The 26807-nt window shown below is 35.9% G+C and overlaps 2 protein-coding genes across 3 annotated transcripts; both read left to right on the plus strand.

Annotated features, from left to right (window-relative positions):
* The first annotated feature begins 822 nt into the window (after nt 1-822).
* Nucleotides 823-9230, plus strand: gghl (gamma-glutamyl hydrolase like). The gene is made up of 9 exons (XM_039674546.2): nt 823-1007; nt 1126-1240; nt 2106-2156; nt 2486-2570; nt 2771-2909; nt 8357-8463; nt 8561-8654; nt 8733-8870; nt 8982-9230. Exons 1-9 carry the CDS (start codon nt 902-904, stop codon nt 9098-9100), a joined length of 954 nt encoding a protein of 317 aa, XP_039530480.2. The 5' UTR covers nt 823-901; the 3' UTR covers nt 9101-9230.
* A 2497-nt stretch (nt 9231-11727) lies between these two features.
* On the plus strand, nt 11728-25892 carry rnf122 (ring finger protein 122). Of its 2 annotated transcripts, none has more exons than XM_039674542.2 (6): nt 11728-12045; nt 19010-19166; nt 21165-21210; nt 21316-21357; nt 22598-22677; nt 24175-25892. In XM_039674542.2, exons 1-6 carry the CDS (start codon nt 11910-11912, stop codon nt 24287-24289), a joined length of 576 nt encoding a protein of 191 aa, XP_039530476.2. In that variant the 5' UTR covers nt 11728-11909; the 3' UTR covers nt 24290-25892. The 2 variants fall into 2 exon arrangements, with proteins under 2 accessions (XP_039530476.2, XP_039530475.2); XM_039674541.2 differs by having other exon boundaries at nt 11730-12045; nt 22595-22677.
* The last annotated feature ends 915 nt before the right edge of the window (nt 25893-26807 follow it).

Consider the following 26807-nt stretch of genomic DNA (forward strand, 5'->3'; position numbering starts at 1 on the left):
ATGCGAGTGGTCAGTGCAAAAACCACAAGTGTGGGTATTTGGACAAGGCAAATCTCTGTGAGATTGAGCGGGTGGAGGCGGGGATAATTTGCATATGAGCCAAGGGTGTACCGTAGTTACATTCAAGGCAGTAAGGATTTTTTTATTTTAAGGCAGTAAGGATTTTTTTTTTCTAGGAACAAACGTTTAACTATGTAATTTTTGTGATAAATATGAGTCTTAAGGTATAAATGATTGACTAGTGCAGGGGGGGGCTTTGACACATGTCAAATGTACCAAATGCATCTAGAATTCTTGTTTGGCTGACGTTATTCAAGGCAGACGACACCCTTTTTTTAGAATAACATGGATAAATGGTTTAAAATAAATCAAAAAGGGTCCATTTTGGTTTCATGTTGACTTTAAATATGCATTGTAGGTAAAGAAGTTTTGTAAAAGTTGGTACCAGTCCGGTACATTCTTCACAATGGCAAAGTTGGTTTGCGTAAAGTTCATGCTGCATTTTTTGTTCTAAAAATATTATGACAATTTAAAATAACACTTCTATTTTAATAATTTTAAATTCCAGTCTGTTCACTCTCGAAGTCCACAGAATAAAGCTCAAAACTGCTGATGTCACAGCTCGTGATAAACATTTGTTGTGAGAAACGTTTAGGAAAATACAAGTTCCTAAAACTTTCAGGAACTTCTGGTCTGGTGTGTGGAGTCTAGGCTATTTCTCGAAGTGTTAACTGGTGTGTTAGCGGTATTTACTGGTGTAGGTGTAAACCTTTATTTGTTTTCCTTCCTCTTAAAAGTACAAACCCCGCCCATCTCATGACTTCCCTTCAGTTCGCACACTATATGAAACCGATTATGTGACCGAACGAGCACATCTGGCTCCAGGTCCGAGTGAGTGAGAATGGGCTTCAGCGCGCTCCCGTGCGTGTGCGTTCTCGCGCTGTGCGCCGCGTCTCCGGTAAAACACCCGCAGAGAAACGAGCCTGAGAACAACACACCGATCATCGGTAAAACTCCTGTATTCATAGTACTATATGTCAACATATGATTCAATAGCATCCCCTTAATTTCTTGTTTTGCTAACAATCTAAATGTGTTCTTAACGTCTTCAAACTTCGTCTGTAGGGATTCTGACGCAAGAGGTTGACAGAGAGGCTATGAAAATATTTGGAAAGACCTACATCCCTTCATCATATGTGAAGTACATCGAATCTGGAGGAGCCAGAGTTGTGCCAGTTAGGTAAATCTTGTTCTGTTCGGTTCTTCTTGTTAGCATTGATTCGATTCATTTCAGGAACCGATTCATTGATTCGAATTCCGTTGTGAAAAAGAAGTACACTTTGCATACTTTAAAATGAGTTTTTAGCGAAATAATAAAAGGAAAGCCTATACTTATACGAGCTGAAGGTAATGTTTCTGAGCACTTAATTGCATTTTACTCGTTTTATAGTTTAAATTTTAAATGCAACCTAGTAGCCTACGTCTTAATATGTAATTTCATAAATCTGTTGATTTTGAAATATGGTGAAAGTTTACTGCTGAATATTGCTATACATTTTATATTGAATAACACTGTTGTTTTTAATCAATAATCAAGTAGGCCTACTTTAGTATGTTAGTCAACACAAAATACGTTTACTTTTTTGAAGTGTGACAAAAGATTATTAAACATAATGATATAAAATAGGTACAACTTTTTTTAAAGTTGAAATTGGGATTTTATTTAAGTAATATTACATTATGTGCGATTACAGTTTTTTTTAAAAATATAAATATACTTTTAAGATTTGAATTAGAGTACAAGTGTACATTCAATACAATTAAGCACATTTCTCTTTCACAAGTACGTGTTCCCATGCCATTTATGTTCATTATTTAGTCAGGAAATAATACATCAAATATGAATACACAAAACTTGGTGACTAAGTTATTAACCATTTCAGCCATAAATAAATAACAAAAACTGTACATTAAAAGAGAATCCCGCATTATCGAATATGAAATGAAATAATGATTAGCTGATTTAATAATTAATTTAAATCAGCTAATCGGTGTCCACAATGCATTATTTAAGCAATCATACAAACTTACATTTTATGTTACAGGCTAAACCAGAGTTTTGCAGAACATGAAAAAATCTTCAAGTCAATAAATGGGTATGTTCTCCAACAGTATTCTCACACTAAACTCAAAATAATGAGTTCCTTATTGTTATGATGGCGTTTCCTGAATTATTCATACATGATCGTTACATTCTCCAGATTTAGGCCATTAGATACATATAGAAAATGCTGTATTACAGCACAGAATACATAATTGAAGTAACCTAGATTTCATCAATTCTACCAGTTCATAATTAATTCTTAATATTTATCTGCGCAGACCTACATTTATGCCCTAAATACTGTATTAACACCTCGTGTCATGTCTGAACGAAGCAAAATACAAAAGCATAACTTTCATAAGATATCTGTCTGCCAATCAGTCTTCTTCTCATCGGAGGCTCTGTGAGCCTGGAGACGTCTGAGTTTGCTCACACTGCTGGGATTTACTTCACACTGGCCCTTAAGGTCAGTGAATTACAGTAAAAGTCATGTTTGTACTGTAAGTGATGATCAATGTGCTCCTCGTGTCTCCTGAACTATTAGTTAAATGCCACTGTCTTTATTTCAGTAGTTTTCCTGATTCTTTAGCATCATATTGAGCTAAAATGAATGAATCAACAGGTTTCCACTGATAGTTTTAAAAAAAAAGTCTGTTCTGTACTCAGGCACACGAGGAGGGCGAGTACTTTCCCATCTGGGGAACATGCCTGGGGTTTCAGCTGCTCACTGTGCTGGTGTCCGGACAGAACCTGTTGAGCAAGACGACAGCCGAGAATGTCACTTATCCGCTCAACTTCAGCTCAGGTACTCATACATACTGTACTGTAGTCTATGTAAACACGTAAGGGTTAATGCCCGACGAGGTGTCCATTGTCAGGTTTTAATGGACGACGGTGAGGCGTAAACCGGCCGACGCGCAGCGGAGGACGGTTGCCTCCGCCGAAGTCCATTAAAACCTGACAATGGACACCTCGGAGGGCATTAACCCGCTTATACCATGGTCACTTGCCAAATAAAACATTTTTAAACATTAGTTTATATTTTAATTAGGCTAAATCTAGTTTTTACAAATAATAACTTGCCTTGCCTACTGTTTATTTAGCAACCGGAGTCGGAGATATTTAGCCTATAGTCCGCTTAGCTCCCTTCAGGTTCACAAATGCATTTTTTTTTTTCATGAAACACAAAGGTAGGAATAGTTTTTTTTTTATTACACATAAAACAATTAATCAAACAACAATAAAAAAAAAACAATTAGCTCTGAGCTCCAGCGATTTGCGCTTAACGTTATAGAGGGCAATAAATTAATCAGATCAGAGAGAGGGTCATTTGCCTCAGACTCCTTAGGCTTGAAACGCTGTAACGTTCAGCCTTCTCCTGCCTTGGTTGTCTGGACAGCTGCGTAAAACTCCCGCAGGGTCTCATTCAGGGGTGCGTTTCCCGAAAGCATCGTTATCCAACTATGGTCGCAAGTTACGTCGTTACCAATAGAGTTCAATGGAGCAGAGCAGCAGCGGTGTAATTTTCTCCATTTTATTTACATTTTTTCTTTCTTCAGCAGCATACCAGTCGTCAAAGTTGCCATATTCTCCATAAATGTTAAAAGAAATAGCACGAAGTCGCTCATTGTTGTATTAGGCTATAATATCTAACGTTAGATGATAGATCATGTGACTGCCTGTTGCTATGGTTACTCACAGCCGTTGTAGGCAGCGCATTTATTTATTAATTTCGAATGGTAAACAGGCAGTTTCACCAGAACTACTTTACTAGGTGTCCTCTATCACTTTTTAACGGACACCCTGCAGCCAATCAGAATCGAGTATTCACCCAGACCATGGTATAAGTAAGGGTTAATGCCCGACGAGGTGTCCATTGTCAGGTTTTAATGGACGACGGCGAGGCGTAAACCGGCCGACGCGCAGCGGAGGACGGTTGCCTCCGCCGAAGTCCATTAAAACCTGACAATGGACACCTCGGAGGGCATTAACCCGCTTATACCATGGTCACTTGCCAAATAAAACATTAGTTTATATTTTAATTAGGCTAAATCTAGTTTTTACAAATAATAACTTGACTGACTGTTTATCTAGCAACCGGAGATATTTATAGTCCGCTTAGCTCGTATCCCTTCAGGTTCACAAATACATTTTTTTTTTCATGAAACACAAAGGTAGGCATAGTTTTTTTTTATTACACATAAAACAATTAATCAAACAACAATAAAAAAACAATTAGCTCTGAGCTCCAGCGATTTGCGCTTAACGTTATAGAGGGCAATAAATTAATCAGATCAAAGAGAGGGTCATTTGCCTCTGGCTCCTTAGGCTTGAAACGCTGTAACGTTCAGCCTTCTCCTGCCTTGGTTGTCTGGACAGCTGCGTAAAACTCCCGCAGGGTCTCATTCAGGGGTGCGTTTCCCGAAAGCATCGTTATCCAACTATGGTCGCAAGTTACGTCGTTACCAATAGAGTTCAATGGAGCAGAGCAGCAGCGGTGTAATTTTCTCCGTTTTATTTACATTTTTTCTTTCTTCAGCAGCATACCAGTCGTCAAAGTTGCCATATTCTCCATAAATGTTAAAAGCACGAAGTCGCTCATTGTTGTATTAGGCTATAATATCTAACGTTAGATGATAGAGCATGTGACTGCCTGTTGCTATGGTTACTCACAGCCGTTGTAGGCAGCGCATTTATTTATTAATTTCGAATGGTAAACAGGCAGTTTCACCAGAACTACTTTACTAGGTGTCCTCTATCACTTTTTAACGGACACCCTGCAGCCAATCAGAATCGAGTATTCACCCAGACCATGGTATAAGTAAGGGTTAATGCCCGACGAGGTGTCCATTGTCAGGTTTTAATGGACGACGGCGAGGCGTAAACCGGCCGACGCGCAGCGGAGGACGGTTGCCTCCGCCGAAGTCCATTAAAACCTGACAATGGACACCTCGGAGGGCATTAACCCGCTTATACCATGGTCACTTGCCAAATAAAACATTTTTAAACATTAGTTTATATTTTAATTAGGCTAAATCTAGTTTTTACAAATAATAACTTGCCTTGCCTACTGTTTATTTAGCAACCGGAGATATTTAGCCTATAGTCCGCTTAGCTCCCTTCAGGTTCACAAATGCATTTTTTTTTCATGAAACACAAAGGTAGGAATAGTTTTTTTTTTTGTATTACACATAAAACAATTAATCAAACAACAATAAAAAAAACAATTAGCTCTGAGCTCCAGCGATTTGCGCTTAACGTTATAGAGGGCAATAAATTAATCAGATCAAAGAGAGAGGGTCATTTGCCTCAGGCTCCTTAGGCTTGAAACGCTGTAACGTTCAGCCTTCTCCTGCCTTGGTTGTCTGGACAGCTGCGTAAAACTCCCACAGGGTCTCATTCAGGGGTGCGTTTCCCGAAAGCATCGTCGTTATCCAACTATGGTCGCAAGTTACGTCGTTACCAATAGAGTTCAATGGAGCAGCGCAGCAGCGGTGTAATTTTCTCCGTTTTATTTACATTTTTTCTTTCTTCAGCAGCATACCAGTCGTCAAAGTTGCCATATTCTCCATAAATGTTAAAAGAAATAGCACGAAGTCGCTCATTGTTGTATTAGGCTATAATATCTAACGTTAGATGATAGAGCATGTGACTGCCTGTTGCTATGGTTACTCACAGCCGTTGTAGGCAGCGCATTTATTTATTAATTTCGAATGGTAAACAGGCAGTTTCACCAGAACTACTTTACTAGGTGTCCTCTATCACTTTTTAACGGACACCCTGCAGCCAATCAGAATCGAGTATTCACCCAGACCATGGTATAAGTAAGGGTTAATGCCCGACGAGGTGTCCATTGTCAGGTTTTAATGGACGACGGCGAGGCGTAAACCGGCCGACGCGCAGCGGAGGACGGTTGCCTCCGCCGAAGTCCATTAAAACCTGACAATGGACACCTCGGAGGGCATTAACCCGCTTATACCATGGTCACTTGCCAAATAAAACATTAGTTTATATTTTAATTAGGCTAAATCTAGTTTTTACAAATAATAACTTGCCTTGCCTGCCTGACTGTTTATTTAGCAACCGGATATATAGTCCGCTTAGCTCGTATCCCTTCAGTTTCACAAATGCATTTTTTTTTTTCATGAAACACAAAGGTAGGCATAGTTTTTTTTTTATTACACATAAAACAATTAATCAAACAACAATAAAAAAACAATTAGCTCTGATCTCCAGCGATTTGCGCTTAACGTTATAGAGGGCAATAAATTAATCAGATCAAAGAGAGGATTTGCCTCAGGCTCCTTAGGCTTGAAACGCTGTAACGTTCAGCCTTCTCCTGCCTTGGTTGTCTGGATAGCTGCGTAAAACTCCCGCAGGGTCTCATTCAGGGGTGCGTTTCCCGAAAGCATCGTTATCCAACTAGCTATGGTCGCAAGTTAGCTAAGTTACGTCGTTACCAATAGAGTTCAATGGAGCAGAGCAGCAGCGGTGTAATTTTCTCCGTTTTATTTACATTTTTTCTTTCTTCAGCAGCATACCAGTCGTCAAAGTTGCCATAGTCTCCATAAATGTTAAAAGAAATAGCACGAAGTCGCGCATTGTTGTATTAGGCTATAATATCTAACGTTAGATGATAGAGCATGTGACTGCCTGTTGCTATGGTTACTCACAGCCGTTGTAGGCAGCGCATTTATTTATTCATTTCGAATGGTAAACAGGCAGTTTCACCAGAACTACTTTACTAGGTGTCCTCTATCACTTTTTAACGGACACCCTGCAGCCAATCAGAATCGAGTATTCACCCAGACCATGGTATAATAACATTTATTTCTCGATGCGATTAATCACGATTAATCGTTGCCCAGCACTACTTTAGAAAGATAAGATTGGGCCTTACAGGGGTGGTTCAGGATTTTCGACATTGGACTAGGGCTGTGAAACGATTAATCGCGATTAATCGCATCCAAAATAAAAGTTTGTGTTTACATAATATATGTGTGTGTGGTGTGTATAATTATTTTGTATATATAAATACACACACATGCATGTATATATTTAAGAAAAATGTGTTATTAATATATCAAATATTTATATTTATGTATAATAGTGGGTAGAACTGTTTTTAATGGCAGGCTAGCAGTTATCGTTGACTGGATGAATTTTTTTGAAAACAGTCTCCACTGATAAATAACCCCCAGGCTAACTTGGAAATGAGGCCCGATGTCTTAAATCCTGAACCACCCCTTTAAGGCCCATTCTTACCGAGGACAATAGCAATAACTATAGACTGCTGGGCAATGATTAATCGTGATTAATCGCATCCAAAATAAAAGTTTTTGTTTACATAATATGTGTGTACTGTTTATAATTATTTTGTATGTATAAATACACCCATACCGTATACATTTAAGCAAAAAATGTTATTTATAATTAAAATATGTATATATATTGTGTAAAAAATTATAAATTCCAATTTACATTTATACATTTAAGCTTACAGCTATATATTAAATCGATGAATTGCTTCCAACATAAAAGTTTGTTAATATATATGTCCACACACACACATGCACAGTATATATATATATATATATATCTACATACAGTACACTGTAAAAAAATATTGATGGTTTAACTTAAAAAAGTAAGTAACCTGGTTGCCTTAAAATTTTAAGTTCATTGAACTGGAAAATGTGAGTTAAAACAATGAAGGAGATTCATTTAACCATCTGAACTAAATAAATTATTTAGGTTGATTTGACAAAAGAAAAAATGTTGTGATTACTACACTGTAAAAAAATATTGTTGGTTTAACTTAAAAAAGTAAGTAACCTGGGTTGTCTTAAAATTTTAAGTTGATTGAAGTGAGTTGATGCAATGAAGTAGATTTTTTTAACGTTATCTCGTAACGTTATCTCGTATTAACGTTTTAAAGTTATCTCAACTAAATAAATTATTATAAAGTTGATTTGACAAAAGAAAATATGTTGTGATAACATATCTAGAAAATATTTTTTACAGTGTATACTATATATGTATATCCCAGGGAGCAACACAATGTCGGCCCAGATCCGGCCCACATTTGGTATGTGTGGATTCCATTGTGTACCAGATGTGGGCCGGATCTGGGCATATATATATATATATATATATATATATATATATATATATATAACCAGTATATCATTTAAATGTAATAGTTGCTGTGGTTGAGATCATCAGCTGTGCTTGTATATCCTCCACTAACAGAGGCTCCATCCAGTCGTATGTTTGCTAGCGTTCCTCCTGACCTCCGTAAAGCGTTGTCTCAGGAACCACTCACTGCAAACTTCCACCACTACGGAGTGACTAAAGAGGTACATGCTTTATAAACACACCATATATGTTCATTTAAATCATTCTAATCTAAATAACAAAAACAGCGAGCAATGAGTTCCTATTCCTCTTTCTCAGGCATTTATGGGTAACGAGAAACTGAAAGGCTTCTTCTCAGTGCTGTCCACAAACATAGCAGAAAACGGCCTTGAGTTTGTTTCCACAATGGAAGGTAAAAAAACAACATATTTTTTACATTACAAACAAGCAACCATACACCGTGTAAATGATGAGTGATGTGTGTGTGCAGGCAGGAATCACCCTTTCTATGGGGTTCAGTGGCACCCAGAGGTGAACCGCTTTCAGTGGGACCCGCGCTACAACTTTCCTCATTCCAGCAATGCTGTGCGCATCTCATCCTTACTGGCTGAATTCTTTGTTAATGAGGGTAATTACAGTCTCTCACTTGTTTACTTGTTTGTTTGTGATGTTCCTTGTTTGTATACGTTTGGATGATAAATGCAGTGCTAAATGAACACATGCATCTGTGTGTTTTCAGCAAGGAGAAGCACACACCACTTCAGAGACGCGGCGGAAGAGAGCAGCGCGCTCATATACAACTACAACCCTGTTTATGTGGCAAACATCTCTGCATATGAACAGACTTATTTCTTCTGATGATACTGGACGGTGCTGAGAAATAAAACCCTTTTCTAGACACACAAATTACTGTAATAATCACAGACCTCGTATTTAAAGATATACTGTTTTTAATAGAGAGACAAATTAAATGAAATATTTTCTTGGATTATTTTGTGATTTATGCTTACATATTTAATACATTTGATTAAATATGCTGGTTTTTAAATGAAATATATATATATATATATATATATATATATATTGTAGCACTTTATGTACATACTATGTACTTGCAAAACTCTGTAATAACAAGGTACTAACCCTGAGCCTAACCTTAAAGGGATAGTTCACTTTGAAATAAATTGTTGATATGTTTTATCTTACCTCAAGGGCATCCAAGATGTAGGTGTCTTTGTTTCCGCAGTATTTTCAATTTTTACATTTTTAGGTCAAACCGTTCTTGTCAGTCAGTCATATAATGGAGGTCTATGGTCACCACCTCAAAGAGCATGCACAGAGAACTCCAAATTAAACATGATTTAATGACTCATAAATGTAAGTACACATTGATGGCCTAAAACACTAAATGAGCGGTTTGTGTGAGAAAACGAACAGTATTTATATCGTTTTTACCTCGTGTAATCACAGCCACGTCCAAGTGATCTGTGGGCGCGGGCTCTTCAGTCTGCACCGGAAGCGATCTGAGGGCGCAAGAGGTAAGAACTATATGAAAACTGTTCGTTTTCTCACACAAACCGCTCGTTTCGTGTCTTAGGCCATCAATGTGTACTTACATTTACGAGTCATTAAATCATGTTTAATTTAGACTTCTCTGTGCATGCTCTTTGAGGTGGTGACCATAGACCTCCATTATATGACTGACTGACAAGAACGGTTTGACCTAAAAATATCAAAATTGAAACTACTGTGGAAATATCTTGGATGCCCTTGAGGTAAGCTAAAACCAAAAATTAATTTCAAAGTGAACTATCACTTTAACCAATGTAATTCCCTTATATTGCCCAGTACTTTCTTAGATATTTACACTGTAAGAACACGTACTGTAAAATGAAGTGCAACCAAAATTACACATGACAAAACATCAACGAGGGCAGCTTTGAGGTCTCCGGTTCGAGTTTGCATCTTCTACCTAAACATGCAGTATCTGGGAATTGGAGACGCTAAATTGTCCGTAAGTGTGAATGCGTGTGTGTGTGTGTGTGTGAGTCCCACGCCATGAACAGGGAAGGGTTGGGAAAAGATCTGGTGACCAACCCCATTTCTTCCGAATGGCAAGTGATAGACATAGAAACACCAGTCGCATTACACTGAGAAGGTTACTGAAAGGCACTTCATGCTTTGTGCCAGAAGAGGGCAGTATGCTCTCACATATCCCAGGATAGCACACGTACGTCTGCAAGATGTCTGTTAAAGATCACTTCATCTGTAAAGCATCTGCTGTTTACTAACATCTGAGTTTAACATACATTCTAAATCATTACATCTTAAAGACATCTTCTAAACGTCTATTTGACATCTGACTGGAAACGTCCTATAGGCGTCAAGTATTGCAGATGAGCAAACACTCTAAAAAATACGCCTTCCAGATGTGAACACGCACATCAAATAGACGTCTCTGTGATGTACGTGTGCTATCAGGTAGTGTCGGTACCTGATCTGGGCCGACACTATGCGGCTGTCTGGGATGGCATGTTTATAACTATATGGTCTATACTCAATTTGATTATTATTATTTTTCTTGTGTTGTTTTACAAAAATAATCTATAGAATTTGTTTTACAATAATAATAAATATACTGTAGTACATTATAAGTGGATTATATATTTATTATTGTCTGTGTATGTCTATATTTACAAATACATAGGATATAAACAAACTTTTATGTTAGATGGGATTAATCGTGATTATTAAATAGGCTATGTTATTCCTGAAATTGACTTTGTTTACTGTTATAAATAAACCCCAGCAGCCACAACATCATAAAGAAATGGGAAGGATATTGAAGCCCTTGGGGGGCCCTAAATAAATAAGTAAATAAACTTTATTTACTTGGGGCAGTTTAGGGACCTCTCCTATATCTCAGGACCACCGCCATGAGGCTGGGCTCTTTTGAGAGTCCTGGGGCCCTTTGACGGCCCCTGCCATATCACAGAACCAGGCTTGAAGCTGGGTACTTTTAACTCAAGCCATAATCAAACTCAAAAACCCAACATAATCCCAGCGAACAGGGAACGTTTTTAGAACTGTAGCGAACCTTCTGGACAACGAAGAATCTTTCTTCCGGTTAATAAAAAGTTAAAAACATAGGCCTAAATTGCTCACAGAGCGTCGTGAACGTCCAAAGAACGTTTTCATCTCTTCATTGGAACGTTAGCAAAACGTTCTTACATTTTTTTGCTAGCTGGGATGGTAACAAATCTTGCTCAGGCAAACACCACTCGCTTTCCTGAGGAAAATCTAGTGTAGGCTAATTATTTCGGAGGCGTTATTTTGAATGACGTTGCTATTGTAGGCTATTTCTATTCAAACGAATTTAATTTAAACTAATACATAACATTTAACGTACTTGTTTGTGTTCATAAGTGAGTCAGTGATGACAGTGAGGTTGTGCTGGAGAAGATTGGCTCTGCTCGGTGCTCATCACTCGGGCTGGGAGGGTCTAAACTCGCTCTTGTTTAGTTCTCATTCTCAATGGATGCCAACATCAGCCACGACGCGCGAGCACATGAAAAACCACGCGCATCGCACTTAATATGACCCGAATGTCGTGAATGTGACTGCATTTACTGACTCGCATCGTGTGAGGAGGACTGTGCGTAGTCAGATGAATCCAGATGTGCTGAATGGCCTGACAGAGCGACACACAGACAGAGGGCATCATCTCTCTGTTTATAAACACACATCTGCTCATAGGAAGAATCACACGGGTGGATTGATGCACCCTTTCCAGTGGTGCAACGGTAAGATCACCTTTATCCTTCACGGAATAGTGTGATTTTATACAATATTAAAACACAATAATGGGAAAAGGTTGAGGATTTACAAACACTGGGTTCTGCTAAATGGGTCAATGACAAATAAAGATGTCTGAGATGATTATGAAAAGGAGAAATCTAGTTTGAAACGCACGTGCCAGGTCTCAGAAATGTAATATTTCTATCCATATTGGTTTCATACATTTTGAAAAACGTTCTAAAAAGTTGGATTCAATCGCTACAAATGTCAAGTGGTGTAACCATTCTAAAATGATTTCTTTATACATTGAATACTGAATACACATTTTTTTCAAAGTGATAGTTTTCAAATCACATATCTTAGAGCCATGGATATAGATGTATTTTACAAAAGATAAATTTATACATATTTATAACTTTATAAACTAATCCTGGTCGCATGCTTCACCTAGGCTATCACTGACAGATCTTATCTATATATCTATATGGCCATTGTTTTGTCTCAAGATGCACGACAGTCATGTTTTTTTCTAAGGCCCGTTTATAAAAGATAATTGAACTAAGGCCTAATCCTGGCTTAATTTTAGATCTGGCCATAGTTTTCTTGTCACATTACAAAAAATGGCTTCCCGATTGCTAGTTGCACCACACCAGACAAAATTCATATGAATAAATTGTGATTTTAGGCTATATTATTTTTAATAAATGAGCTAAATCAAATATACATATATCTATATGAAGAGTTCAGATGCAAAAGCCTCTAAATGCCATTTGAAATTTTCTTCTTTAATGATGATTTTTATCAAACTTGTATATTTAAGTTCAGTAATTTCACTTAAATAACAATTAATAGGTAATTATCATTGCCATTTAAGTGAAATCACTTAACTTAAATATACAAGCTTGATAAAAATGATCATTCTAGAAGAAAATTTCAAATGGCTCTTAAAGGCTTTTGCATCTGAACTCTTCATATACTGTACATACATATATAAATAATGCTATTTTTTAAATAATAGCATTAATCATTGTACAGGTATTATATTTTAATGCAGTGCCATGAAGATTTTGACGCTTAAACGGACAATCAGCCTGATGGAATAGATATTTGAATAGATTATTGACATTATAATTTTGTGGTCATTATTTAGATCTGATCTACTTCTCATTCTGTCTCGGTTCTTGAGATTCATTAAGGGCTGCTGAAAATATTTCGATTTCACCATTGTTTCATATTTATAGGTCATTCCATATTTGTCTTGAAAGCGCTTCATAGACGAGAGCCCCATAATCTCTTGGGTTTGTTAATATTTCATGCACATTTTCGGTCTGCTTTTTTGTTAAAGCCGCATGTGGTGAAAAATGTTGTTTAGGTGTCTGTGATGGACAAACCATGTGCAAATTTCACAGTCCATTATTTTCTCCTTAAACCAGCAGCAGTGTATGAAAGATCTCCGCTGGCAAATGGTGTGTTATCTGGTTCCCCAACACTAAAGAGCACATAGTCTCGCTCCGTAAACGGCTTTCTCTAGTGTTCTGTCACTGAACAAATGTGTGTGTTAAATGGCCAGCAACCGTAGTGACCTAGTTTTGCTTGTACATTTTTACGCTTGTGTCTCTTCCACACACACCCCCTCATCTTACCTCCTGCTTTATTTATTTATTTATTTATTTATTTATTGTTGTACTGCTAACAACACAACCACTCGGAAGAAATTAAGCACTTACTTGTAATGAATGTATACTTGTTGTGTACTTCAAGTTCAAATCTTATATGTTGTAAGTAGTATATTTATAAAAAACAAAACGTTACTATTATGATATAATATTAATGAAATAAAAGGCCAATTAAGTGTGCTTAAGAGATACAATAGTGTAATAGTAGACAATAGTGTAATAAGTGATACAATAGTGTAATAGTGTCAAATTAAAAGTTTTACATAAAAAAAAATCATTATGTTTAAGTTAACCCTCTGGGGTTGTTCGTTTCAGAGTCACACTCGGGGTGTTCGAGTCCAAATGGACCCAAAGAGCGGGATTCATGTTTAAAAAAAAAAAAATCATGATTTTTTTTTTACCTGTTTTTTATAATATTTTTTCTTTTCTTTTTTGGTGTTTTGAGAAAATTTCAAAAATAAAAAAAAATGTATAAGTAGTATTAATGCAATAATTATGACAAAATTTCCCCCCATTGAACATAAAAATATATATATATATAAAAAAAAAAATTAAATTTCATTTTAGAGTCAAGCCTAGGCCTCATAAAAGCAATTTTTGAAATGAGATGGATGCCATCTGATGGACAAACTGAGCATTTTAAAAATGCAAAACGCATGTATAATCTGAATTTTTTGGTGTGTTTGGGTATAAAAGTGTGTTTGTGTGTGTGTGTGTGTCTGGATGTGTCTGTTTTGCACTCTTGATGTTTTATAGATTCACCCCTTCACTGTTGTGTGCTTTTTTTCAAGATCGTGGCTGATTTGTAGATTGTAGCACAAAAAAACTCAGTATTTTCACATTTTTGCCAATTTCCCATTCATTTTCCATGCGGGTCCATTTGGACCCGAACACCCCAAGACCACTTAGACTACTCACATCCTGTCCCCAATTTTTTTGGGTGTTCAAATACCAAATACCAACAAAGTCACCAAATTTCAGACCATTCTGAGGAAGCTGTGATTTTTAAAAAATTCTTATTTAAATTCTTCGGGTCCATTTGGGCCGAACAACCCCAGAGGGTTAAATAATTTATTTTGATACGTTTAAGTACGTTTGTGTTTAAATTTTTGATTTTTTAAATGTGCTTAATTGCAAAAAATACATACAGGTTTCAATAAAACAAATGAAATAGAAACTTGTATGTTTCAATTTAGTACATTTAAATAAAAGTATATTTTAGTTTAGGTTACTTTTTATTTTAAATTAAAAGAACTGTAATGAACTAACTGTAAATGTAATTATATATTTAAGTACTAATTAACTACATGTACTTACTATAGTGTTTGGTTTGGTTTAGGGTAAGTTTGTTGCATGTGATTATGCATAATTTATAGTTACAGTAAATTATGTGTAACATGTGTAACAAGGACACTGTAAAATAAAGTGTTATCTTTAGTTTAGCATAGATACTTGTACTTAAGAGAGTTGAAAAAATCACTCTTAACTTCACCTAATAATTACATTTGAATTTATATAATACTGTACATTTTCATTGAATTAAGTGTCAGAAATGCATTATATTCATTAAATTTTTTTCATTTTTTACATTTTTTTTTTACATATTTAGTTCACACGTAAATAAATAGTTTATTTGTTTAATTCTAATGGAAAAATAGCTCTTAAAAATTATATAACTAATGCAAAGTATCATAAAAAAACTCTGAAAATTCTAAATAATAATCAGAAAATATTATAGAACAAAAATATATTTGAACGGTTATCCTGGGAAAAAGTAAAGTAAAATAAAGTGTTATCTTTAGTTTAGCATAACTACTTGTACTTAAGAGAGTTGAAAAAAATCACTCTTAACTTCACCTAATAATTACATTTGAATTTAAACTATAATACTGTACATTTTCATTGAATTAAGTGTCAGAAATGCATTCAATTCATTAAATTTTTTTCATGTTTTACATTTTTTTTTTTACATATTTAGTTCACACGTAAATAAATAGTTTATTTGTTTAATTCTAATGTAAAAATAGCTCTTATAAATTATAAAATTATATAACTAATGCAAAGTATCATAAAAAAACTCTGAAAATTCTAAATAATAATCAGAAAATATTATAGAACAAAAATATATTTGAACGGTTATCCTGGGAAAAAGTAAATTAAAATTTTAAGGCTTCATCCGTTTTTGACCGGGAGGAAGCTAAGTGTAACCCATTTACGAAGAAGCCCAGAGGGTTAAAGGATTTAATTTCTTTAACTAGTACTCTTTTTCATTTTCACAAAAGAAAAAAAAGTAAAAACAGTGCAATGTAAGTAATTCAATAAAAATACCAACATAATACCATTAATTAATAATACAAATAGTATCCATACATTGTTAAATCATTTAATATTTAATTAACTATATTATAACCAAAATACTAAATATGGGCAAAAACATTTCATATAAACTGTGTGGGACAAAGCAACAGATCATACGTTTATCAAGCTGATATGTAAGAAAAAGAGCAGATTGATAATCGACTAGACAGTTGACTGGAATCGTCTGCCCGCATTTGTAATATTTTCACATTAAACAAGAGCTGGAATGGGGGAAAAACCTGATTTTAAATCAGCTATCAATAATATATTTAAAAGTCTTTCCTCAAGTTCTCAAGGGCATTATGGGAGTGTGAGAATGAAGTGGAGAGACTGAGACTATCGAGTTCCTGACTCTACTTGAGGGAGACGTGTCTCACTCTCAACAGAAATGATGCTAAATGACAATGTTATTGATTTCCGTCGGTCCAGGAGATTGCAGAAATGAAAAGGCTGCTGTTTATTTGTTTCAGTTGTCAACTGGGAACAAGAAAGTGCCATCCTTGTCATTTATTTAAAGGAATAGTTCAACCAAAAATGAAAACTCACCTTCATGTTGTTCTAAACCTTTCTTTCATATTTGATACTTAAATGAAGATATTTTAATGAATTTGGGGAAATCTCCGTCTACGCAACTTTGACGCTTCAGAAAGTTCATTAAGGCAGTGTTTCCCAACCCTGTTCCTGGTGCGCATATTCTTTGTCTCCCTAATCAAACACACCTGATTCAACTCATTAACCCATCTGATTATGATCTGATGTGTTGAATCAGGTGTGTTTGATAAGGGAGAATATGCGCAGTGTTGGTGTGCCGCCAGGAACAGGTTGGGAAACACTGCATTAAGGGATTGTAAAACTAATCCATATTAATTAAACGGTTTAGTCTAAATTTTAAAACACCCATTAAATCTGTTCATCGCTTAATATGATGAACAGATTTAATTTAGGGTTTTACTAAAGGGGTTGTAAAATGCCATTTTCGCAAGATGTAAAATAAATCTCTGATGTCCCCAGAGTGTGTGTGTGTGACGTTTTAGCACAAAATACCCCACGGATATTTTTATATAGCATGTTAAAGTTGTCACTTTTTGAGGGTTTGCAAAAACCGTTTTTGTGCCTGGCCCTTTAAATGCAAATGAGCTGCTGCAGAGGGCGGGGTTTCAAGAGCTCGTGTGGGTTAGCAGCTGCGATTTCCTCACACAGACAATGAAGAGACTCAAGAAGAAGTGACAACATGTAGAATGCAATAGGATGTCTCTGAATGGTTAGTTGATGCATTTATGTTGCTGATGTGGAGTAAATTATCTTCAATTAAGATATCCTTTTAATGTATAAATCGCTCATATAGGAACTGTTGTGTGATGCACAGAGTGACTTTCTATTGCATGTGAAAAGATGGATGCTAAAGATTGAGCTGACTCACAAATGTGCTCTTATACAACTCTTCCTCTTCTCAACATGGACTGTGTGTTCCCGGGGGCGGGGTTTATGTACATTTTAGGGTTGGTGACGTCACTAACCCAGGAGGAATGTTTTGTAGTCCCTACCAGCTGTTTGTTGTAGTCCTTTTCTTTAAAGGAGTAGTTCCCTTTTAAAAAAACTTTTGCTGATAATTTACTCACCCCCATGTCATCCAAGATGTCCACGTCATTCTTTCTTCAGTCGAAAAGAAATGAAGGTTTTTGATAAAAACATTCCAGGATTTTCTCCATATAATGGACTTCAATGGGAACCAAACGGTTCAAGGTCCAAAAGACAGTTTCAGTGCAAACTGCAAACTGTTCAAAGGGCTTTAAACGATTCCAGACGACGAATAAGGGTCTTATTAAGCGAAACGATCGCTCATTTAATAAATAAAAACAAAGTTAAAGTTTTATAAGCTCAAATGGTCGCCTTGCTCTGTTCTGTGATGCGCGTTTGTGACTCTCCTGTTCGAACTCGTTCATCGAAATGAACAAATCTTTTTTCGAGTCATTTGGTTCATTCAATGAATGAAATGAACAAATTGACTGAAAAAGATTCGTTCATTTTGATGAATGAATTCAAATAGGAGAGTCACACAGAACAGAGCAAGGCTCTGAGCAAGGTTTGAGCTTATAAAACTTAAACTTTTTTTTTTTAAATGAGCGATCGTTTCGCTTGATAAGACCCTTATTCATCGTCTGGAATCGTTTAAAGCCATTTGAACAGTTTGAGATTTGCACTGAAACAGTCTTTTGGACCTTGAACCGTTTGGTTCCCATTGAAGTCCATTATATAGAGAAAATCCTGGAATGTTTTCATCAAAAACCTTAATTTCTTTTCGACTGAAGAAAGAAAGACGTGGACATCTTGGATGACATGGGGGTGAGTAAATTATCAGCAAAAGTTTGTTTAAAAGTCAACTACTCCTTTAAAAGCAAATATCTTCCTTTGATGAAAGGGATGAATGATGAATATTCCGGATGAATATTGCTAGTGTTACAGGCCTTGAGTTTTGACTTGGGATTGCACATATTCAGCATCATTTTATGCACACAGCCTTTCAGTACGACACATAAAGCCATCCTCTTAGTATTAAATTGAGTTCTTATTCGCTGCTTATTGCTCTTAAACTGTCAAATACACACAAAATAATGTTAAAATGCCAGTCTTGGCCAATATTTATGTAAACGCAGTCAGTTTTAAGAGAACATAAACAGTAGAGAAAGAAAACGCATGTGTAACAGTATAATGGATCTGTGCGTCAGGTCTTAAAGTGACAGCAGCCTAATATTCCTGCTGCCAAATTATGAGATAATATTATAAATATCTATATGACGGTTTTCCCCATGGTAAAGATGTCAAAACTATATTAAACTATACTTGCTATATATAAGCTGTGTTCTGTTTGTTTTCCTGTTTTGGTGATCAGATTTCACTTGACTGCTCTCTGAATCCCCTGTACTTGTGTGTATAGGGTGCTTCTGCGGTTTGGGACTGATCTACTCCAATAAGACCTGCACTATGCCATCCATCACCTTCCAGGACCTGCCTCTCAATATCTATATGGTTATATTCGGCACAGGCATCTTTGTCTTTGTACTCAGCCTCATATTCTGCTGCTATTTTATAAGGTAAATCTGATCTCACGCACACACACACAGGTGCACAAGCATATATATCTTATCTATAACAGGAATCTGCTGATCTCACAGCACTCATGCAGACGTCTGGGCGGTTCGCGTCACCAACACATTTGATGGGTGTTTATAATGAAATGATTGTATTACAGGACAATGAAAACTGCTTCACATATCTGAATCAAAATATGTCAGCTCTTTTTACAAGTCTGTCCTGTTTTTTTCTTCTTCTTTATAATCCAGTTATATTTTATGATATTGTAGCCTTTTCTTTTAAGTTCATTTCTTTTCTTTTTTTTCTTTATATTATATTATATACTTTTTTTTGTCTTTTTCCCTGACCTGTCCTATCCTATCTTATCCTTTCTGTTCCTATATCCTATCATCTATCACTATCATATACCACAAATCCTACCATACCCTATCTTTCCTATCCTATCTCAATGGGTCAGTTGTTCAAAACGTTTAATCTGGATCAAAATGATCCGGATTTGGAAATCCTATTTTTTCCTATCCAGGATCAGGTAATCCGTCTTAATTTTATGCCGGTTTTTCAAAGCAACATTGGACTGGATCACCCTGATCCAGATACACAGTTTTCAAGATTACCAGTGCTCTAAATGGGACAACATATCACAATGTGGGCTATTTCTATGTAAAAAACAGGTAGAAGAGCCAACATGGGGTCACTGTGAGTGTTTCTTATTTTGAGACTAAACACAAATGGGGACGAGATCATTTTTATTTTATTTTTACTTTACTATACTGAATAGCTTAATTGTTAGCCTATGTCTGCTTTATCACCGTTACAACGGTTACACAAGTCAAGTACAAAATATAAATAAAAGTATATACACTAAATGATACAAACGTATTATTTGACCAATTTTAAAGTTTTACTACATTTTCATCCACCTTGAAATCAGGATAATCCTGTTTTTTTGGATCAAAGTTATCCAGATCCCACTGACAAGTTTTGAAAAACACAAACTGAAGGTTTGATCCAGATTAAAACTAGGATTGGATTCCCTGATCTAACCCTTCTTTCCCTTTTGAACAACCCATTTTCAAGATTTGATCAAATCCGATAACCAAAATCCGATCAGCTTACCTTTGAACAACTGGCCCATTCATTTTTTTTTGTTTCCTTATCTGTCCTATCCTATTCGTTTCTGTCTATAATCTTTGTGTTTTTTTTTGTAAACAATTGTAAAATAAATTGTATAGATGGCAAAGCACAGATAAAAGACTTCTATAATTTATTATTATTTTAAACTATTTCTCTGTTGACTATTATAACAAGGTTAGATAGGAAGAACAGGACATTCAACAGATTATTTATTAAAAACTCATTTTAATAATAATAAATGAACTTTTACAAAAAACGGAAGTCCCTCACGGTCGACTGCCACCACACATAATAAAACAAAACATAAAATAAAATCCACGCCTGGCCTCTCTCGATCTCCACTGTCGTCGCCCCTCATTTTATGACCAGTGCGTCGCGCAGGTGTCTCTCATCAGTAATCCCACGGCCCTCGACCTCGTCCTGCTCGCCACAACTATGTATTGGACATCATGTAAATCATGTCAAATGCAAATGAAAGCCCTTCAAGAATAAGCAATGCGGAGGCTGAAGAGCTTGTGTCGTGAGCAGCAAACGTCTGATTCTACTGCCATACAGATCAGTGATTCACCAGTGAAACTGAACTCAGGTTTAATCCTGGACCTGGAAATGACTCATGCCGTGTCCATGTTACAGATTCAGCCACACTTAGTGAGTTATACTTTCACTTTATCTTGAGTAATCCCTCTCTTTCTGTGAATGTGAAGACCACAATTCACATCAGACCATCAAAATTCCTTAAAATCAATCATATTATCCAAATATATCTTTGATATTGCCAGTTTCCGTAGTAAGTGACTAGATACAATAAAAAAAAAAAGTTTTTTCAGTAATCGTATGCTTTATCTTTCCTATGTCATCAATAGTAAACTGAGACACCAAGCCCAAAGTGAGCGCTTTGGATACAGAGAGGTAAGAGAGAGTAAGAAGAAATGCTTTAAAGAAGTCATCCCTGACATATTTATCATGTTAGTCGGTGCTTATTGTACTAACTGTTGGCATTTGTGTCGATTGCAGGTTATTTTAAAAGGAGACCCGAAGAAGCTGAATCTTCATGGGGTAAGAAACTGCCTTGACTCCTTGAAAACCTGGAAATTTCAGGGAGTCATGAAAATCAATCAAGTGTATTTAATAGAAGTTTAAGAAATTTCTATAGTAAATATTTTTTTTCTAGTTATGCTAAAACATTAAAATGAAACATCCAATATATTAAAGGAGTAGTTCACTTTTCAAAAAACTTGCTGATAATTTCCTCACCCCCATGTCATCCAAGATGTCCATGTCTTTCTTTCTTCAGTCGAAAAGAAATTAAGGTTTTTGATGAAAACATTCCAGCATTTTTCTCCATATAATGAACTTCATTGGGGACCAAACGGTTCAAGGTCCAAATGACAGTTTCAGTGCAAACTGTTCAAAGGGCTTTAAATGATTCCAGATGATGAATAAGGGTCTTATCAAGCGAAACGATCGCTCATTTAATAAATAACAAAGTTTAAGTTTTGTAAGCTCAAATGCTCGCCGAACGAATCTTTTTCTGAGTCAATTTGTTTGTTTTGTTCGTTGAATGAACCAAATGAAAAGGTGAGGGGGGCACAGTTATTTTTGAGGCTGACCTTAGAAAAAATAAGGTCATTTTATTAAGTATACATATGTAAACACTTTATTTTGGAAGCATAATATCAATATACTAAAAGTATACCAGTATTGTTCCCATACTACTTTACTAATACTTATAGTATACTACTATGTTCTTATTTAGGTTTTTGTTTATTTTACTTCAAATATACCTTTAACTATACTTTTACTCTTTGCAGTTAAAAAAATATAGCTTCATGCATAATTATTTTTATCAACACTTTAACGTGGGTAAGTTTCATTTAAAAAAGCAACATTTTAAACAAAAAAATCCAGGTGGACCTGCACATTGGTGGTGGTTGAGGAGATTCCTCCATCCATATGTAAATGCGCTTCGAGTACCCAAAAAAGTGATATATAAATGTAATGAATTATTATATAAAAACATAGATGGAGTAGATCGTGTTCATCAACACTTCCAAAGCCACAGTCGTATATCATCCACATTAAACAGCATAGAAATCAAAACTGCCTAATGTTTCTGAATAATATGTTGACCCAGGATTCAATTTTTCAGGGAAAGAGATAATATGTCACAATATTACTGCTTTTACTGTATTTTTGATAAAAAATGCAGCCAAGCAATAATTTAAGCTTAACCATGCATTTGTTTCCTCTTCTCCTCGTGTGTGTGTGTGTGCTCTCCTCCGTCCTTCTACAGCAGACGTGTGCCGTGTGCCTGGAGGACTTTAAGGTGAAAGATGAGCTGGGAGTGTTGCCGTGCCAACATGCCTTTCACAGGAGGTAATAAGCAGCTGGTGTTCATAAAGCTTCATCTGCTATTGTCAGCAACACGATCCGTAACTATACTGGCCTGTTTCTCTTTAACACTCTCTCTTTCCTTTTATATTTCGGCCCTTTTTTGTCTATTAATGTCAATTTAGATTTTGCAGATATTGCAGGTGCAGGTTAAAGGAGTAGTTCACTTTTAAAAAAAAAACTTTTGCTGAGAATTTACTCACCCCCGTGTCATCCAAGATGTCCATGTCTTTCTTTCTTCAGTCGAAAAGAAATTAAGGTTTTTGATGAAAACATTCCAGGATTTTTTCTAGATAATGGACTTCAATGGGAACCAAACAGTTCAAGGTCCAAATGAGAGTTTCAGTGCAGCTTCAAAGGGCTTTAAACGACACCAGACGAATAAGGGTCTTATCTAGCGAAACGATCGCTCATTTAAAAAAATAATTAAAAAAGTTTAAATTTTATAAGCTCAAAAATCACATTTGTGACTTTCCTGTTCGAACTCGTTCATCAAAATGAACAAATCTTTTTCCGAGTCATTTCGTTGACTCGGAAAAAGATTTGTTCATTTTGATGAACGAGTTCGAACAGGAGAGTCACGAACGTGCATCACAGAACAGAGCAAGGCGAGCATTTGTGGTTATAAAACTTAAACTTTTTAATTTAGTTTTTAAATGACTGATCGTTTCGCTAGATAAGACCCTTATTCATTGTCTGGTGTCGTTTAAAGCCCTTTGAAGCTGCACTGAAACTCTCATTTGGACCTTAAACCGTTTGGACCCCATTGAAGTCCATTATATGGAAAAAAATCCTGGAATGTTTTCATCAAAAACCTTAATTTCTTTTCGACTGAAGACAGAAAGACGTGGACATCTTGGATGACATGGGGGTGAGTAAATTATCAGCAAAAGTTTTTTTTAAAAGTGAACCACTCCTTTAATATAAATCGGAGAAAATTGTATCAAAATCTAGCAAAACGGTAAATATTGGGGGTGTAGCGATACCCTCATATCACGATTGAATATATATCACGATACTGAACTCACGATACAATATTATTGCGATAATCCAAGACGTATGATAAAAGGTTAACATAAAAATGTACAGTTGATTAAAATGCTAAATTTGATATTACATTGTGTGTGTAAATGAATAGTCTTGGATTTGGTGCTGAAACCCAACGCACAGGACAATAGAGACACCATATAAACATATTCATGATTCTGAAGCTGAAAACACTGTAGCACTTTTTACTGGTTACATCAGACATTTGGCATTAACAGGACACACAAATATTCCCCCATTGCATTATTATACATCCTATTCAACATTATATATAGTAGTTTAATGTAGTACTGATACTAAATCAATTTTTTTCCCACTATCCACAACACATATGGTCTCTATCTACGATACATAGTTCCGATATATTGTTACATCCCTAGTATATACAAATCCACGTGTGTAGTTGGACTAAATGCGAAGTGTGTGTGTTTGCAGGTGTGTGGTGAAGTGGCTGGAGGTGCGCTGTGTGTGTCCCATGTGTAATAAACCCCTGGGCGGATCGCCGGAGCAGAACCAGAGCATCGGGACTCTGCTGGACGAGCTGGTGTAGACGAACATCTGACTCTCTCTGGAGTCTCGCAGACATAAACAGCCCGATAACTCTCTGATCCGACACCTCATTCTGAGACTGAACTCGGCAGGCACATTTTCTCAATTAAACACGAGGGAAACCACAGATCCTCGACTGAAGAAACTGTATATTTGGAGAAAAAGGCCTTTAATTTAACATTGAAGTCTAGTCAATGTCATTTTGTATGCTAATTCACTACAGGTTCTCTGAGGAATTGACTCTATAAAGGGGGTTCGTGAGTAAAATAAGGTCTTTGATCAACACTACTTAAAGGTTTATGAAGAAATTGAAGTTGGAAATACTTGAACTACCATGAGGATGTGAGTTTCAATACTTGAGCAAACAAACAACCATTGTAGTCTTTAAAGGATTAGTTCACTTCAGAATTAAAATGTCCTGATAGTTTACTCCCCCCCACGTCATCCAAGATGTTCATGTCTTTCTTTATTCAGTTGGGAAGAAATGAAGGTTTTTCAGGAGAACTTTTTTCCATATAGTGACTTCAATGGGGACCAAATGTCACCGTTCAACTTGATTATAGTACGTAATGCCCCAGCAAACACAGGACGTTCCCCTAACGTTCCCGAATGGTCCCATGAGGTTATTTTTTTTTGGGAACCAAACAAGAACGCTATTGGAACGTTCCATGTAGGTTATTTTTAGGTTCCATTTTTATAACGAAAGGAGAATGTTCCATTAACCTTAAGGGAAAGTTTTAGGAACGTTCTGGGAACCAAAAACTAACGTTCCCAGAACCTAAATTTGTTTGCTGGGTCACAGCTAGTGCAAGATGAGCATTTGTGGTTAAAAAGTGTATAAATGTATATTTTGTTTTAAAACTCTTATTCCTCGGCTGGGATCGTGTCGAGACTTTAAAGCTGCACTGAAACTGTAATTTGGACCCCATTGAAGTCACTATATGGAGTGTTTTCCTCAAAAACCTTCATTTCTTTTCGGCTAAAGAAAGAAAGACATGAACACCTTGGATGACGTGAAGGAGAGTAAATTATCAGGAAAAACGTGAACTAGCCCTTTAAGTAGAAACTTTTTAAAGCACACAGCGGTTTTACAATTGTCGTCTGAGGCATCAATGTGTGTAATTTACGTTGTTGAACAAACTGTGCCAAAATGAAACACAGACCAAATTTTACTCCAAAACCCATCTGAGACTCATGTGAGAGCCCATCACTGGGGTTTAGGACTACAAGATGAACATTTCTACTGTACATGCTCTACATAAGACCGGCTGATGGAGGAAACTGCATTCACGCAGCAACAGCACAGTGCATCGGGCCCAAAGAAATCCATCAGAGAGTGAATGAGTGTGTGAGTGGATTTTACATTCATCAGTAGTTGTGACAGATGTCGCGTTCATTCTAGATTATATGTGCACAAATCATCGATTGTCTTAAGAGATTTTAAGCAAACACTACCACAGAAATGGGCTGCCAGTGAAAACACAAGTGACTTTCTTTTTGTATTTGGAGTTTTTCGTGTTTGTTCACTGTAATCTGTTTGCCATTGTTATCTGCTGTGTTTTAGTCAATGTTTTCACACCCCAAAAAATGAACATTTGACAGCATTTATCTGTGCAGTATGTTTCCTTTTCTCTCTGTGTGTGCATGCCCAGCTGACCTTTGACATGTTAACTGTCACATATGGAAAACTTTTGATCTTAAATGGTTGTAAATCATGAATGCTTTGGAAAAGAGATCTAAAGCAGATTATTGCAGAGGTGAAAAAAGTAAAAAAAAAAAAAAAGTTATAGAAGTTCAAGTTTACTGTAAAGCAAATGTACTTTACAGTATTTATTTTATTTTATACAAAATATAAATTTTACATAATAATTTGCAATCTACAATTGCTGGAAATCTAATTTGAAGTTGATATTACAGACATTTGATGTACACTTGCTGAAGCACTATTTCCCACAATCCAGTGCGGAGAGAACTGCGAGAGCAAGTTTAAACCAGAGATTACATTACAGCTTTCTTATTCCTGATTTAACATTTATCCCCTGCTAGTTTTATTTTCCTATTAATAATTACTTGAATAGAACATATTAAAACATTGAGACAATATTATATAGATGAAATGTAAAATTAAATTATATTTATATCGTTTTTTTATTAAAATATATTATTTAGACATAAGCGCAATTTAATGTGTTTTACTAATGTGTTTTGACGATTTTTGGCATTGTTGTTAACTCGTTAAACTGTAAAATGATAAGAGATGATAATTTGGTGGATGATTTAAATTAAAATATCCGTTATATTGGGCGCTCAAGGACCACGTCATCTGTGTGAGCGCGAGGGTAATTTCAGTCGATGAAACCGGATGAAACTACAAAGCTGGCACTGAGATAAATATATAATTACAAAATAAAGTCATTATGATTGTAATTGTTGTTAATATTATCTCATAAAAGAAGTAATCTAAGATAAAGGGAGTTTTATCAGTGCGTGTGACGAAGCCTAATCTGCGACAGCTCCAA

The sequence above is a fragment of the Pimephales promelas genome, chromosome 14, assembly GCF_988280905.1.
Source record: "Pimephales promelas chromosome 14, fPimPro1.hap1.1, whole genome shotgun sequence".
NCBI lineage: Eukaryota > Metazoa > Chordata > Actinopteri > Cypriniformes > Leuciscidae > Pimephales > Pimephales promelas.

Bases quoted from the DNA above. Each gene is read 5' to 3' on its own strand.
- gghl (XM_039674546.2), top strand. From the start codon at position 902: ATGGGCTTCAGCGCGCTCCCGTGCGTGTGCGTTCTCGCGCTGTGCGCC. The intron at 1,241-2,105 runs GTAAATCTTGTT...TTTATGTTACAG, and splicing joins GCCAGAGTTGTGCCAGTTAG to GCTAAACCAGAGTTTTGCAG. The intron at 2,910-8,356 runs GTACTCATACAT...CTCCACTAACAG, and splicing joins TCCGCTCAACTTCAGCTCAG to AGGCTCCATCCAGTCGTATG.
- rnf122 (XM_039674541.2), top strand. From the start codon at position 11,910: ATGAATCCAGATGTGCTGAATGGCCTGACAGAGCGACACACAGACAGA. The intron at 21,211-21,315 runs GTAAGAGAGAGT...TGTCGATTGCAG, and splicing joins AGCGCTTTGGATACAGAGAG to GTTATTTTAAAAGGAGACCC. The intron at 21,358-22,594 runs GTAAGAAACTGC...GTCCTTCTACAG, and splicing joins AGAAGCTGAATCTTCATGGG to CAGACGTGTGCCGTGTGCCT.